Here is a 12,506-nt window from a genome sequence, read left to right as displayed (position 1 = left end):
CTCTGCCTCCTTCTGCTGCTCCTTACAGACTTGTGAAAAAAAAGCTCTTACGGTCTCGCCCCATCGTATTTATCTGAGCTTTTAACAGTCCTGGTAGAGCTCTGAGGTCAGCAGATCAGTTTCTGCTGGAAGTGCCCAGGTCAGAATACAAACCCTGGGGTGAGCGAGCCTTTTCCCAAAGCTGCCCCCAGGCTCTGGAATAAGCCCCCCGTCCAGCTGCGTCTTATTTCTGACCTGGGCCTCTTCAGATCCAGGCTAAAAACCTGCTTATTTAGGATGGCTTTAATACCCAGTAGTATGATGACACTTTTATCTTATTTTATCTTATTCTATTTTGTTGTATTTTATTGCTTTCGCTGTTCTTTTATTGTTTTTATTTGTTTTTACTTCTTCTTCTCTTTATTTATTACCTGCTGTAAAGCACTTTGGTACATCGTAAAGATTGTCTGTAAAGGGCTGTAGAAATAAAGTACATTTACATCCACATTTACATATGGATTCATAGGTCATTTAAATAAAGCTGCAACCGATCGATTCGTTTTTAGATTTTTATTCAATTTGTTGATTCGTTTGGCTAAAGATCAGTTTTTTTCTGAGATCACAACATCGAATCCTTTTGTTTAAAACAGATTTGAAGCAGCAGATTTTCACCTTTTAGAGGCTGGAAACAAAAATATTTGATGGATTTGTTTAATCATTTTCTTCACTGAAAGCATTGCTTTTAATACCCAGTAGTATGATGACACTTTTATCTTATTTGATTTTGTTGTATTTTATTGCTTTCACTGTTCTTTTATTGTTTTTATTTGTTTTTACTTCTCCTTCTCTTTATTTATTACCTGCTGTAAAGCACTTTGGTACACCGTAAGGATTGTCTGTAAAGGGCTGTAGAAATAAAATACATTTACATTTGTGTGTCAGTCATTCAGCAGCGTCGGAGCGTTTTTACTCTTCACAGTTTTCAATACTGATATCTGCACTTTTCATTCATGATTATGATAATATGTCGGGTTAAAAGCGCTTACTTGAGCTCAGTTTTTGATGATAATTCAAAGTAAATGCACAGCTTAGCTTTTGGAACTTTCCTGTGTTGTGTGACAGACGGTGGAGAAGCTGCTGGATCTTCTGGAGACGTTGAACCGATGGATAGATGAGACGCCTCCCGTCGACCAGCCTTCACGTTTTGGCAACAAGGCCTACAGAACCTGGTTCGCCAAACTGGAGGAGGTTGGTTGCACATGTTTTTTTTTTTTATCACGCGCACTCATGAACGGCTTCAGGTGGCGGCTCACATTTCTGTGTGTGTGCAGGAAGCCGAGGCCTTGGTGTCCGCCGTGCTTCCTGCTGACAGAACCGCCGCGGCTCCGGAGATCGCCGTCTACCTGAAGGAGTCTGTGGGGAACCCCACCAGGATAGACTACGGAACAGGTACCCGTGCTGCGTGCCCCTGCCCATATTTAAAGGGACAGTTCGCCTCTTCTGACATGAAGCTGTGTGACATCCCATATCAGCAACATCATTTCTGAACATCTTCTTACCCCCTGCTGCGTCCTGTGAGCAGAGTTCCAGCCTCGTTTTGGTGTTGATGAAGGTAGTCCGGCTAGTTGGCTGGGGTTTAAAAAATAAAGCGTTTTGCTTCTCAAAACAATATGCGTTCAACAGAGTAATACATTTGCATCACAAAATGGTTCTCCAGGAAAAAGTCAGAGCTCACAATCTCTTGGCCCTATTTTCTCTCCCTTCATATCACTGCCTGCTGCCGCCTGCCGACATATCTTTTATACAGTACGCTGCTGCAACACAATCATTTCCCAAATTGGGATGAATAAAGTATCTATCTATCTATCTATCTATCTATCTATCTATCTATCTATCTATCTATCTATCTATCTATCTATCTATCTATCTATCTATCTATCTATCTATCTATCTATCTATCTATCTATCTATCTATCTATCTATCTATCCATCCATCCATCCTCAGGTGAACCTTGTTACCTTGAACTGGGTAGAATTTCTCAGTGGTAAAACGAGGAAAACGGAAGCAAACTGATTCTTGTTGTTGATGTTCACTCATCGTAACTTCGAGCAGAACGGTGCCGCCTGTGGTGACTTGGTGTGAAGCTGCACACAGCTGCTCAGTTTGTCCGTCTCTTCAGGTCATGAAGCAGCCTTCGCAGCTTTCCTCTGCTGCCTCTGTAAGGTCGGCGCTCTCAGGGTCGACGATCAGCTCGCGATCGTCTTTAAAGTCTTCGACAGGTGAGCAGCTTCTGTTAACCGTTCCACAGTGTGCAGTTAAACTGGTGTTCCCATCAAATGAATGTTATTAGAGATAGATTTTATTAAAAGACTCGTAGTCCAGATCACATAGAAAAACAATTAAAAGATGCTGAAATGCAAGTTAAAATGTGATCAAATGATTTCCAAAAATGTATTATTTAATTTTTTTAAATATTTTTTTTTTAATCTTATTTTCTGGCATTGTGTTTATGTATTTTAGCATTTATCCTAATTTCTTTCTCTTATCAGCCATGCTGCTTTAAACTGTACAGCACTTTGGTTGTTTTTAAATGTTAGCTCTATAAATAAAGTTTGAGTTGAGTTGAGTATTTAGATTTTTATTTATTTTGCTTGATAACACAAACTTGTGATTCCCCATCACCTCTCTTTAGTTTCTGTAATAACCTCTGGTTAATCTGACCCTTTGGTGACCCCCCCCCGTCCTTCTGCTGGTGTGTTGAAGGTATCTTTCAGTGATGCGGAAGCTGCAGAAAACCTACAGAATGGAGCCGGCTGGGAGCCAAGGGGTGTGGGGCCTGGATGACTTCCAGTTTCTGCCCTTCATCTGGGGAAGCTCCCAGTTTCTAGGTAACATGGTGCCGTTCACTGCAGGGGTTCATGTGTGGAGGTGGACAGTAAAGCGCTAAATATGACTGCATTTATATTTATATCAATTTATAAAATTATATTTATATTTCACAGATTAGGTACATTTATTTTAATCATATAAACAACAATCTTCTACAATAAGCAAAGAATAACCGAAACATTTGCTTTTTAACAGAAGGTTGGCGTTGCTTAGCACAGTGGTTTTCAAAGTGGGGGCCCGCCAGGGGGCGCTGGGGGGGGCTCAGAAAATTGGAGGGAAGATAAGAAAAAAATGCAAAAATAGAATCAAATTTTTTTAAACATCATTATAAAAAATAGTCACATTTTTTTATTCAGTATTGTAAAATACAATTTATAATAATATATCGAAATGTTATTTTCCATGCTTGTCTTTCTGATTGGCTGCCAGTCAAAACATCGTAGCTCTCAAGCTGCTCTGCTCCTAAAGCTAGAGTGTAGGTAGCTAGCCAAAATTTGTTTTTGACCAGGAAGAGACCGAAGGAACAGACCAACAGCCCTGCTGTGGTGGACACTGCTGCAAAAAAAACCTAAGAACTGGCCAACTAAAATCAGAAAGTATGAGGCAGCAGACATTAAGTTTGGCTTTACAGCGTCCTCTGTCTGGAGACCCTCTCAAATGAGTGTTTAAAACCTTCGAAACTTCCAAAAACATCCGGCAGAGTCCGAAAAAAGGGTCGACTTCTTTGTGATTGATCAGTTGATCAGCTCATGGAAATCTCAGCTAAACTAAAAGAGATTCAGATTGCTGCATCTCTGACCCTCTGGCAGAGCCGGTTACTGAGCTCGGTTAATATGAGGATGTAAGGCGAAGCCGACACGGTGCCGTCATGGTGCTACTGATGCCTCTACTGCTGAAAACACGTTGCCATGGCATTCTGTTTGTTCACTGTTAACAAGCCACTAGGAGTCCTATTTTGGGTTTCACCTGTGGACAGACTCTTTGGATCTTGTCCAGTTTTAACAACCTGAAGGTCGGCTGCGGCTGATTTCTTGGCTGCAGCTCGGTCCGTAGTGAGAGTGAAACACTGCTACAGATAATTTTTTTAATGTTTAACAACATATGAAGTGTGTTTTGCCTTTTATTGGCAGTTAGAGCAGCAGAGTGTGGTGTAGTGCACGGTTCTGTCCACTAGGGGTCATCGGTCCAACGTCGGACTCATCCTGCACACAGAGCTGTGCAGCTGCTCCCATTAAAAACAAGTGTTTTATCTCTAAGTTTACAGCTTCAGTTACATTATTAAATTAGTTAGTGTCCTTCCATCAGGGAAACCTTCTCTCTGTCTGTGCACTGGCTTTAAAAAGCCTTTTCCTTTCAGTTCCGGTCCTTTTTTATTTACCTATTTAGAACAAAAGTGGTTTTAACTTGAGAAACTTATGAGAAACCCCCGGATTGGACAGTCATGTTGCTGTCGTGGTGCTAAAAGACGACAGATCGGAGGATATTTTAACCACCAGATGAGGAGAAAAGACGACCCTAACTTTACCTTTTTGTATCCTTATGAAAGAAGAAACAGAAATAATAATTTCATAACATCGTAAAAGAAACAGAAGACACAAACTCATCACCATCTCTGATTGAGACGAGGAGCCCAATATGGCCGCGCTGTCACCATGGTTACCATATTATCCTGCATAAACACAGACTATGTACAGTTAGGTGTGAAAGCACCCTTCAGGGATTTAATTCCATAGAGTGGCTGATATATATATATTTTTCTTAACCTTGGGTAAAGTTTTCCACTTAGTCTGTTTTAAATCAGTTTTTAAATCTGGTCCATTTAATTTACCTGTAACATCAGTTTGTGTCCGAGCATCTTCTCTGTTAGCGTGGATCTTTGTGCCGATGCTGAAACAAGGACAACACCTTAAGTTGCTCTGTGTTATTATTTATTATTACTTATTTACACATTAAAAACAGGTCAGTTGGAGGATTTTAACCTTTAAACAGCAGATTCTGCTAAATCTGATGATATTACTTTGTTTAAAAACTTAGATTCAATAAGACGAGTAAAAACTTAGCAGTACACCTATTTAGAACACATTTTCCCAAATTTCTAAAGGGTGAAACTTAGATTAAAGGTGCAGCTGGCTTTGTATTTGAGATACTGTCCACATGTCACATATCATTCTTATTATATTATCCTTATTATATTATCATTCTTATCAAGTTATTCTCTTCATATCATTCTTATTATATTATTCTTCATAAATTATTATATTTTTTAATTATTATTATTATTATTATTAATACTATTATATTACTCTTAGACACGTCTTTGGATCTCTTGTGTGCCTGTTGGAGTTGCTGAATGTTCTGGTGAATGGGAACACCTGGTGGTGACCATGTTGACTTACAAGCTGGTCTGCCTTCAGATCACCCAACACTGGAGCCCCGACACTTCATCGATGAGAGGGTGGTGAACGAGCACCACCACGACTTCATGTTCCTGGAGTGCATCAAGTTCATAAATGAGGTGGGAAAATTAAACTCTCTCTACACTCTAAATCCTATTCTGAATCTGTTCTTCTGTCGGCTCCTGTGTTTCATATTTAAACACGCACATTGTTTTAGGACCTTTATATTTGAGCTAATTTTGAGCTCATTTGATAAGAAAATAAAGAAAATGAACAATCGAATGTTTTCCTGAAAGTTATCAGGATTCCTTCCAGTCCTTCATCTTTTCTTTCTGAATGTCTTTGGAAAAATGAGTGGAGGCAACAGGAAGATTTATCTCGTTTCTGCTGTTTAATGCCACAATAATCGTACCTTCCCCCCCCGACTGTCTGATGTGAGTCCGCTTTATAGGGGCGTCAGACTCCTTTTATGAGGCTCAAGTAACAGATCCCTTAGTGCAGTATGAAAGGTTTTACTCTCAATGACAGATTTATTCCATTTTGCTGCTCCCTCAGCTCTAACTGCACTATTTTAGCACATTTCACTTTCTTCTTTTTGGGTTTTACGGCCCAAAACGTCAATGTTTAATCCCATTTTAAAAAACTCCTGGAACTTAAACTGCCATCAGAGAAGTTAAAGCTGTTAAAGCCGCACGCTATCGCAGATCCATGCTGTTGATAACATTCTGCAGCCTCCATTTTGTTTTTGGTCCACGTCCATTGAAAAGAAAAAGAAAATCAGGAATACAGATGTGTCACAATGGCCACATTTACAGATTTCCTCTGATGTCACCTGGGACGCCTCCGAGCCCAGAGAAGTCAAACCCTTGAATGAGGATAAGTCTGTGTTGTACTGTAACCTTTTAAGTAGGGCTGGGCAACGATTAACATGTTTAATCTAATTAATCACATGATTTCCCTGATTAATCGCGATTAATCGCATTTGTACGCAGAATCCAAAAATGAATCCGAAAGTAGTGTATAGCTTTTAGCATTTAGCTTTATTTTAAATGTGCTGCCATATGAATGAAAGTGCCATAACATTTGTTGTGCAAACACACTTTTAACATCAGCATCTTTCTGTAGTTTTTATGTAGAAGCCTCGCTCCACTGTCTGTTTCCTTGAATGACTTGCTGCTATCAGTTGTGTGTTTTGCCTTTAAGTGATATTTTAGACTGGAACTACTACGCTGAGAAGACAATTCAACTTGGCAGTGTTTACAGATGACTTTGGTTCTGTCGACTCCGCCGTCTGGAAGAACTTTAACATGAAAATGGCCGAGTAAAAGTTCCGTACCCTTCTCCATGTTTGGTGGATCCGCCGATTACTTTCTTTTCCTGTTCCACAGCAGACAGCAGCAGACTTTTACAAAATAAAAGCCTGTGAGCAGCAGACTTTTACAATAATAAAAGCCAAAATAAAAACCCGGTTCGAGTCCCGCATCGGACGGCCCTGTGCTGCATGTTGTTCCCCTTCTCTCTGCCCTGTGCTTCCTGTCTCTCTGAACTTTCCTATCCATTATCCAAAAAAATGTTTTAAATTAAAATAAATAAATAAAATAAAATAAAACATGCGTTAATGCGCGATAAAATATTTATCGGCGTTAAATAATTGATGCGTTAACGCGATAATAACGAGTTAACTCGCCCAGCCCTAGTTTTAAGTGGCATCTTCTCATGTAATTGTGTATTTTAGTGCTTCACAAAAGTTTATCACAGTAATCCCCCGACACAGCAGTCGTTTCAGCTCCTGATAAATGATGGTTCTTGATGCTACTTTAGGGATCAGAGCTCGTGGATTTTCTCAAACAATTGTTAACATATTCCAGATTCTTTGCCCGTCTTAGCTCTTTAAAGACTGCCTTTTGCGGATTGTACTTTTATGAGGTCAATTATTCATTGTTATTAATTGCCCCCGTGCCAATGTTATTATTAATATGTTGCATTCTTAAAATGCAAACATGACATATATAGATTTATAGAGACGAGACAAGAAAAATCGCAGGTTCATCGTGTCTGCAAAGAAAATGTAAAAGTCACCGCTTATTTTTTTTAAAGAGCATTTTCAGGACACAAGTTCCGTACATTGTAAATTACATAATAACATACACAAGGTGCCACATTGCTGTGTCGTTTCCAACCATCATTCACAGTTATGATCCATGTACTTGCTGCTGCTGCTGTTGTTGCTGTTTTTGTTTTTTTGTTTGTTTTGTGCGTTTTTTTTTCCCTCCGTTTGTCTTCTTCAGGTTCTGCTGATGATTCTTTGCCTGGTTTCCCTACAGAGGCCGTAGGATGTTTTCTGTTTAGTCCTTCTACAGATGAAGCAGCTAGTTGTCCAGTTCTACCTGTTTTTTCTCATCGTCTTCTCATATAATTTCTTTGTATCTCTGTCTCGTTTCCCTTTCTTTTCCTGTGCTAATATAAACTATAGGGCATAACATAAACTATAGGGCGTAACATAAACTATAGGGCATATATAGTATATAAACTATAGAGCGTAATATAAACTATAGGGCGTAACATAAACTATAGAGCATAATATAAACTATAGGGCATATATAGTATAGAAACTATAGGGCATATAAACTATAGGGTGTAACATAAACTATAGGGCATATATAGTATATAAACTATAGGGCGTAATATAAACTATAGGGCATATATAGTATATAAACTATAGGGCATAATATAAACTATAGGGTGTAACATAAACTATAGGGCATATATAGTATATAAACTATAGGGCGTAATATAAACTATAGGGCATATATAGTATATAAACTATAGGGCATAATATAAACTATAGGGCGTAACATAAACTATAGGGCATAACATAAACTATAGGGTGTAACATAAACTATAGGGCGTAACATAAACTATAGGGCATAATATAAACTATAGGGCATATATAGTATATAAACTATAGGGCGTAACATAAACTATAGAGCATAATATAAACTATAGGGCATATATAGTATATAAACTATAGGGTGTAACATAAACTATAGGGCGTAACATAAACTATAGAGCATAATATAAACTATAGGGCATATATAGTATATAAACTATAGGGCGTAATATAAACTATAGGGCGTAATATAAACTATAGAGCATAATATAAACTATAGGGCATATATAGTATATAAACTATAGGGCATAATATAAACTATAGGGCGTAATATAAACTATAGGGCGTAATATAAACTATAGGGCGTAATATAAACTATAGAGCATAATATAAACTATAGGGCGTATATAGTATATAAACTATAGGGCATAATATAAACTATAGGGTGTAACATAAACTATAGGGCATATATAGTATATAAACTATAGGGCGTAATATAAACTATAGGGCGTAACATAAACTATAGGGCATAATATAAACTATAGGGCATATATAGTATATAAACTATAGGGCGTAACATAAACTATAGGGCATAATATAAACTATAGGGCATATATAGTATATAAACTATAGGGCGTAATATAAACTATAGGGCCTAATATATCAGTCTTTATTTTTCCATGCAGAGAAGTTTGATTTGTCTCAGAAGTTTCTCTTCAAAGTTAATTTGCATCGATGACCTCAATGGGAAAACATCTGTATGATTTAACAATGCCATTTTCTTAAATATGTTTAAATGTTAAGCTTTGTCCACCACACACATGATCTTCTTAAACATTAGCATCACCTTGTTCTGGTTTTTACGCCCACGCAGCTTGTGGAAATAAATTGCGGCCCTACAGCTGAGTGTTGGTTTTGTCCGGGAAGGGGAAGATGAAGCAGGGGAGAAGGCAGATGGATTGTTTTGGTGTGATGCCAGAGCAGGAACTGTGAGCTTTGTTTTGGGTTTTTGGAGGAAAAAGGAGGGGAGGGAAGTAGGAGAGGGCGTCATTGGAGCAGCTACATCCTTTTCCTTTTCCCAGCGCAGACACACCGCCTCCTTTCCCCTTTTCTTCTGCATCTTCTCCTCTCGCTTGATCTCTCTCATCAAAGGTTTTTGTTCGTGGGTTCTCTCAATATTTGTACTCATCACTCTTCTCTTTTCTGGTTTTCATCATTCTCCGTGCTCTTGTTGAGTTACGTTATAGCTTATTACAGCTGGGTTAAAGATGGTCATCAAAATTAATCAGGGACCAGAGGTGAGTAGAGCAGCCAAAAATTGTACTCAAGTAAAAGTAAAAAGTAGTCATTCAAATAATTACTTGAGTAAGAGTAAACAAAGTGCTCAAGTACTGAGTAACTGTTGAGTAACGTCTGATTTATTTGTTAACACAAGCATTCAATCAGACAGACAAAAATACCAAATAATCATCTTTAGGCAAATTAGAGTTCATCCAATTGATAAAATAAATTAAAATGAATTCATTAGTTACAAAATAACTTAAATTGAAAATAATCCATGGAAATTCAAGAACTTCAATAAAAAATAAGAGAGACTTAGGAAATGTTTAAAACATATGTAACCCATATGTAACCTAAAAAACAAACATTCACCTATCCATGGGGGGAAAAACGAGTTTAGGAAACTTAGCGCTACATGTTTCCTCAAGTTAGATGTTGAGTTTCTGCTGAAATGTGCGTTTGTTTTGGTTGACACAGAAGACACATAATGTAGCTGCTGTTTCTCACTCTTTGTAAGGTAAACATGCTTTCAGTATGAGGCCTCGTCTGCGTCTTCATTTCCCACCGTTGGTTCTGACATTTTTCATCTGTTTCTTTGTTTGTTTGCTACGACTGCTAATGCTAAAGCTAACCCGTCCCGCCGCTGAGATCGAGTACGGTCACGTGACCAGACTGCACGGCTGCGTCTGATTGGTGGAACACAGTCAGGTGGTAGAGCCTTTGGAGGAAGTCTCTCTCTCTGTCAGAATAAAACATTAAAATGAGGCGTACGCGGGGGGATAAAAATAATGAGGCGTAGAATACCAAAGAGGTAAGAAGAAAAGTAACCAGCTCATTGTAGCCTAATGTAGCGGAGTAAGAGGACAGTTTCTGCTGCACGCATCTACTCAAGTAAAAGTAAAAAGTATAGAGATTTAAAACTACTCCTGGAAGTAGAATGTTTTCAAAAACTTACTCAAGTAAATGTAACTCGTTACTACCCACCTCTGGCTATCGTTAAAACAAAAAAGTTTGCAGAAGAAGTGAGAAAAATGAAGAAAACGTTGGAATAAGTTCTGCTGTGAGGAACTTCCTGTGTGTTTTATGTTTTATGAGACATCAGGATTCCTTAATGTCGGCTGTAGGAGCTATTTCTCTATTTTTAGTTAAGTCTTAGAATTTAGATTTATTTTATATTATTTGTTTATTTTTTGGTTGATAATTAGTATTTTTTGTGTAATTTTAGTTGTTTAGGATAAATTGGTTTGTAATTAATTTAATAATTTTTTTGTTTGGGGAAATGGGTGTTTCACACATAAATGCATATGTTTCAGGGAAAGGTTACAGTTTCTTCTGCACAAATCTACTCAAGTAAAAGTAAAAAGTATAGAGATTTAAAACTTCTCCTAGAAGTATAATGTTTTCAAAAACATACTCAAGTAAATGTAACTCGTTACTACACACCTCTGCTCAGGGACTAAACTCGATTGCCGGTTATATGGATGAAGTATTTGCTGTTGCGAGTTGCACTGTGTGAACGAGTTTTTGTTTACGTCATGTTTTGTAGCGTTTTCCATAAACCAGATGACCGTTTGTGGATGCCATGTCTGCTTTGACCACTCACCACTCACCTCAGACTGTCATACTCCCACAGTGATGTTTACTCATCACTTTCAGCACAGCAACAGGCTCTGCGTGACTTCACATTCTTTAAGTCAGCAGCCATGACAGTGAAAGTTGAGTCGGCTGATGATGTCATAAAAACACAGGCAAAGAGACGGTTTAGAAACAAATGACAGGTTGGAACAAATGTGCTCAAACTTAATGCATCTGCTGACGTCTCAGAAACGGGTCTAAACAGGAAGAAGGAACCAAAAAAAAGCCCTCAGAGGCACATTATGGAGGCTAAAGTCTGTCACAGCAGGTCTGCCCCATCATAACTGCACGCCAGCTCTCATTAAAGGTGAAAGTCGTTGTCAAAGTTTAGACCGAACCCTAAACCAGATCAAAAAGGTCGTCCTGAAACCTGGAGGGAACTGAAGCAGCTGCCCAAAGTTCCTCTACAACCACGAGAAAGACTGATAACATGCAAAATAAACTTTATTCCAAGTTATCGCTGCAAAATGTGGCTCTACAAGCTCATTGGGTCATAACTGTTACGCACTGCCTGATGGACCAAACGTTTCCTTTAGGCTAAAGTATGGAAACGCATCTTTACTGAATATAACTGATGAGTGTAAAGTGATCCACATGCAACGGACCAAAGTTCTTGAGTTTCTGTTAGGGCTGGGTGAGTTAACTCGTTATTATCGCGTTAACTCGTTAATTATTTTACGCCGATAAATATTTTATTGTGCATTAACGCAGGTTTTATTATTGTAAAAGTCTGTTGCTCACAGGCTTTTATTATTGTAAAAGTCTCTTGCTCACAGGCTTTTATTTTGTAAAAGTCTGTTTAACACAGGCTTTTATTATTGTAAAAGTCTGTTGCTCACAGGCTTTTATTTTGTAAAAGTCTGTTGCTCACAGGCTTTTATTTTGTATGCTGATGTTAAAAGTGTGTTTGCACAACAAATGTTATGGCACTTTCATTCATATGGCAGCACATTTAAAATAAAGCTAAATGCTAAAGGCTACACACTACTTTTGGATTAATTTTTGGATTTTGCTTACAAATGAGATTAATCGTGATTAATCAGGGAAATCATGCGATTAATTAGATTAAACATTTTAATCGTTATCCAGCCCTAGTCCTGTGTGACCTGATAATGACTGGACAGCACCGACTGCAGGTGTGAACAGGATAGAATCGGGACACATTCAGATATGATCACATTAAGGTGGTCCAGGAACCTTCAGCCCTAATCTGAGCATCTATCCTGGGGACTCTACCTCCATGGAGTCCCATCTGAGGTGATCCAATGCAAACAGTGGAGGTAAAATAAAGGATTATTTCGTATTCTCCTAGTTTGCATATTTTATTAGTACGTCCGTGCTGAGGGGCTCGGCTGTCGGGACAAATATCTTCTAAACCTTTCACTCAGTGAATCAGTTTGACCTTAAATCCTTAGAACTTATGTTTAAGACTTTA

At 38.2% G+C, this 12,506-nt stretch overlaps 1 protein-coding gene across 1 annotated transcript in view; it reads left to right on the top strand.

The window, feature by feature from the left end:
- The window catches only part of ptpa (protein phosphatase 2 phosphatase activator), a 30,523-nt gene that overhangs the window by 2,207 nt on the left and 15,810 nt on the right, over positions 1–12,506 (top strand). The window contains exons 4-8 of the mRNA XM_075455291.1: positions 1,102–1,227; positions 1,311–1,428; positions 2,160–2,259; positions 2,744–2,868; positions 5,284–5,384. Of these exons, the coding sequence (XP_075311406.1) occupies positions 1,102–1,227; positions 1,311–1,428; positions 2,160–2,259; positions 2,744–2,868; positions 5,284–5,384 (570 nt within the window). The remainder of the gene's footprint in view (positions 1–1,101; positions 1,228–1,310; positions 1,429–2,159; positions 2,260–2,743; positions 2,869–5,283; positions 5,385–12,506) is intronic.

Source organism: Odontesthes bonariensis, chromosome 22 (genome assembly GCF_027942865.1).
Source record: "Odontesthes bonariensis isolate fOdoBon6 chromosome 22, fOdoBon6.hap1, whole genome shotgun sequence".
Taxonomy (NCBI): Eukaryota; Metazoa; Chordata; class Actinopteri; order Atheriniformes; family Atherinopsidae; genus Odontesthes; species Odontesthes bonariensis.
This window is presented reverse-complemented; position numbering and strand designations above follow the sequence as displayed.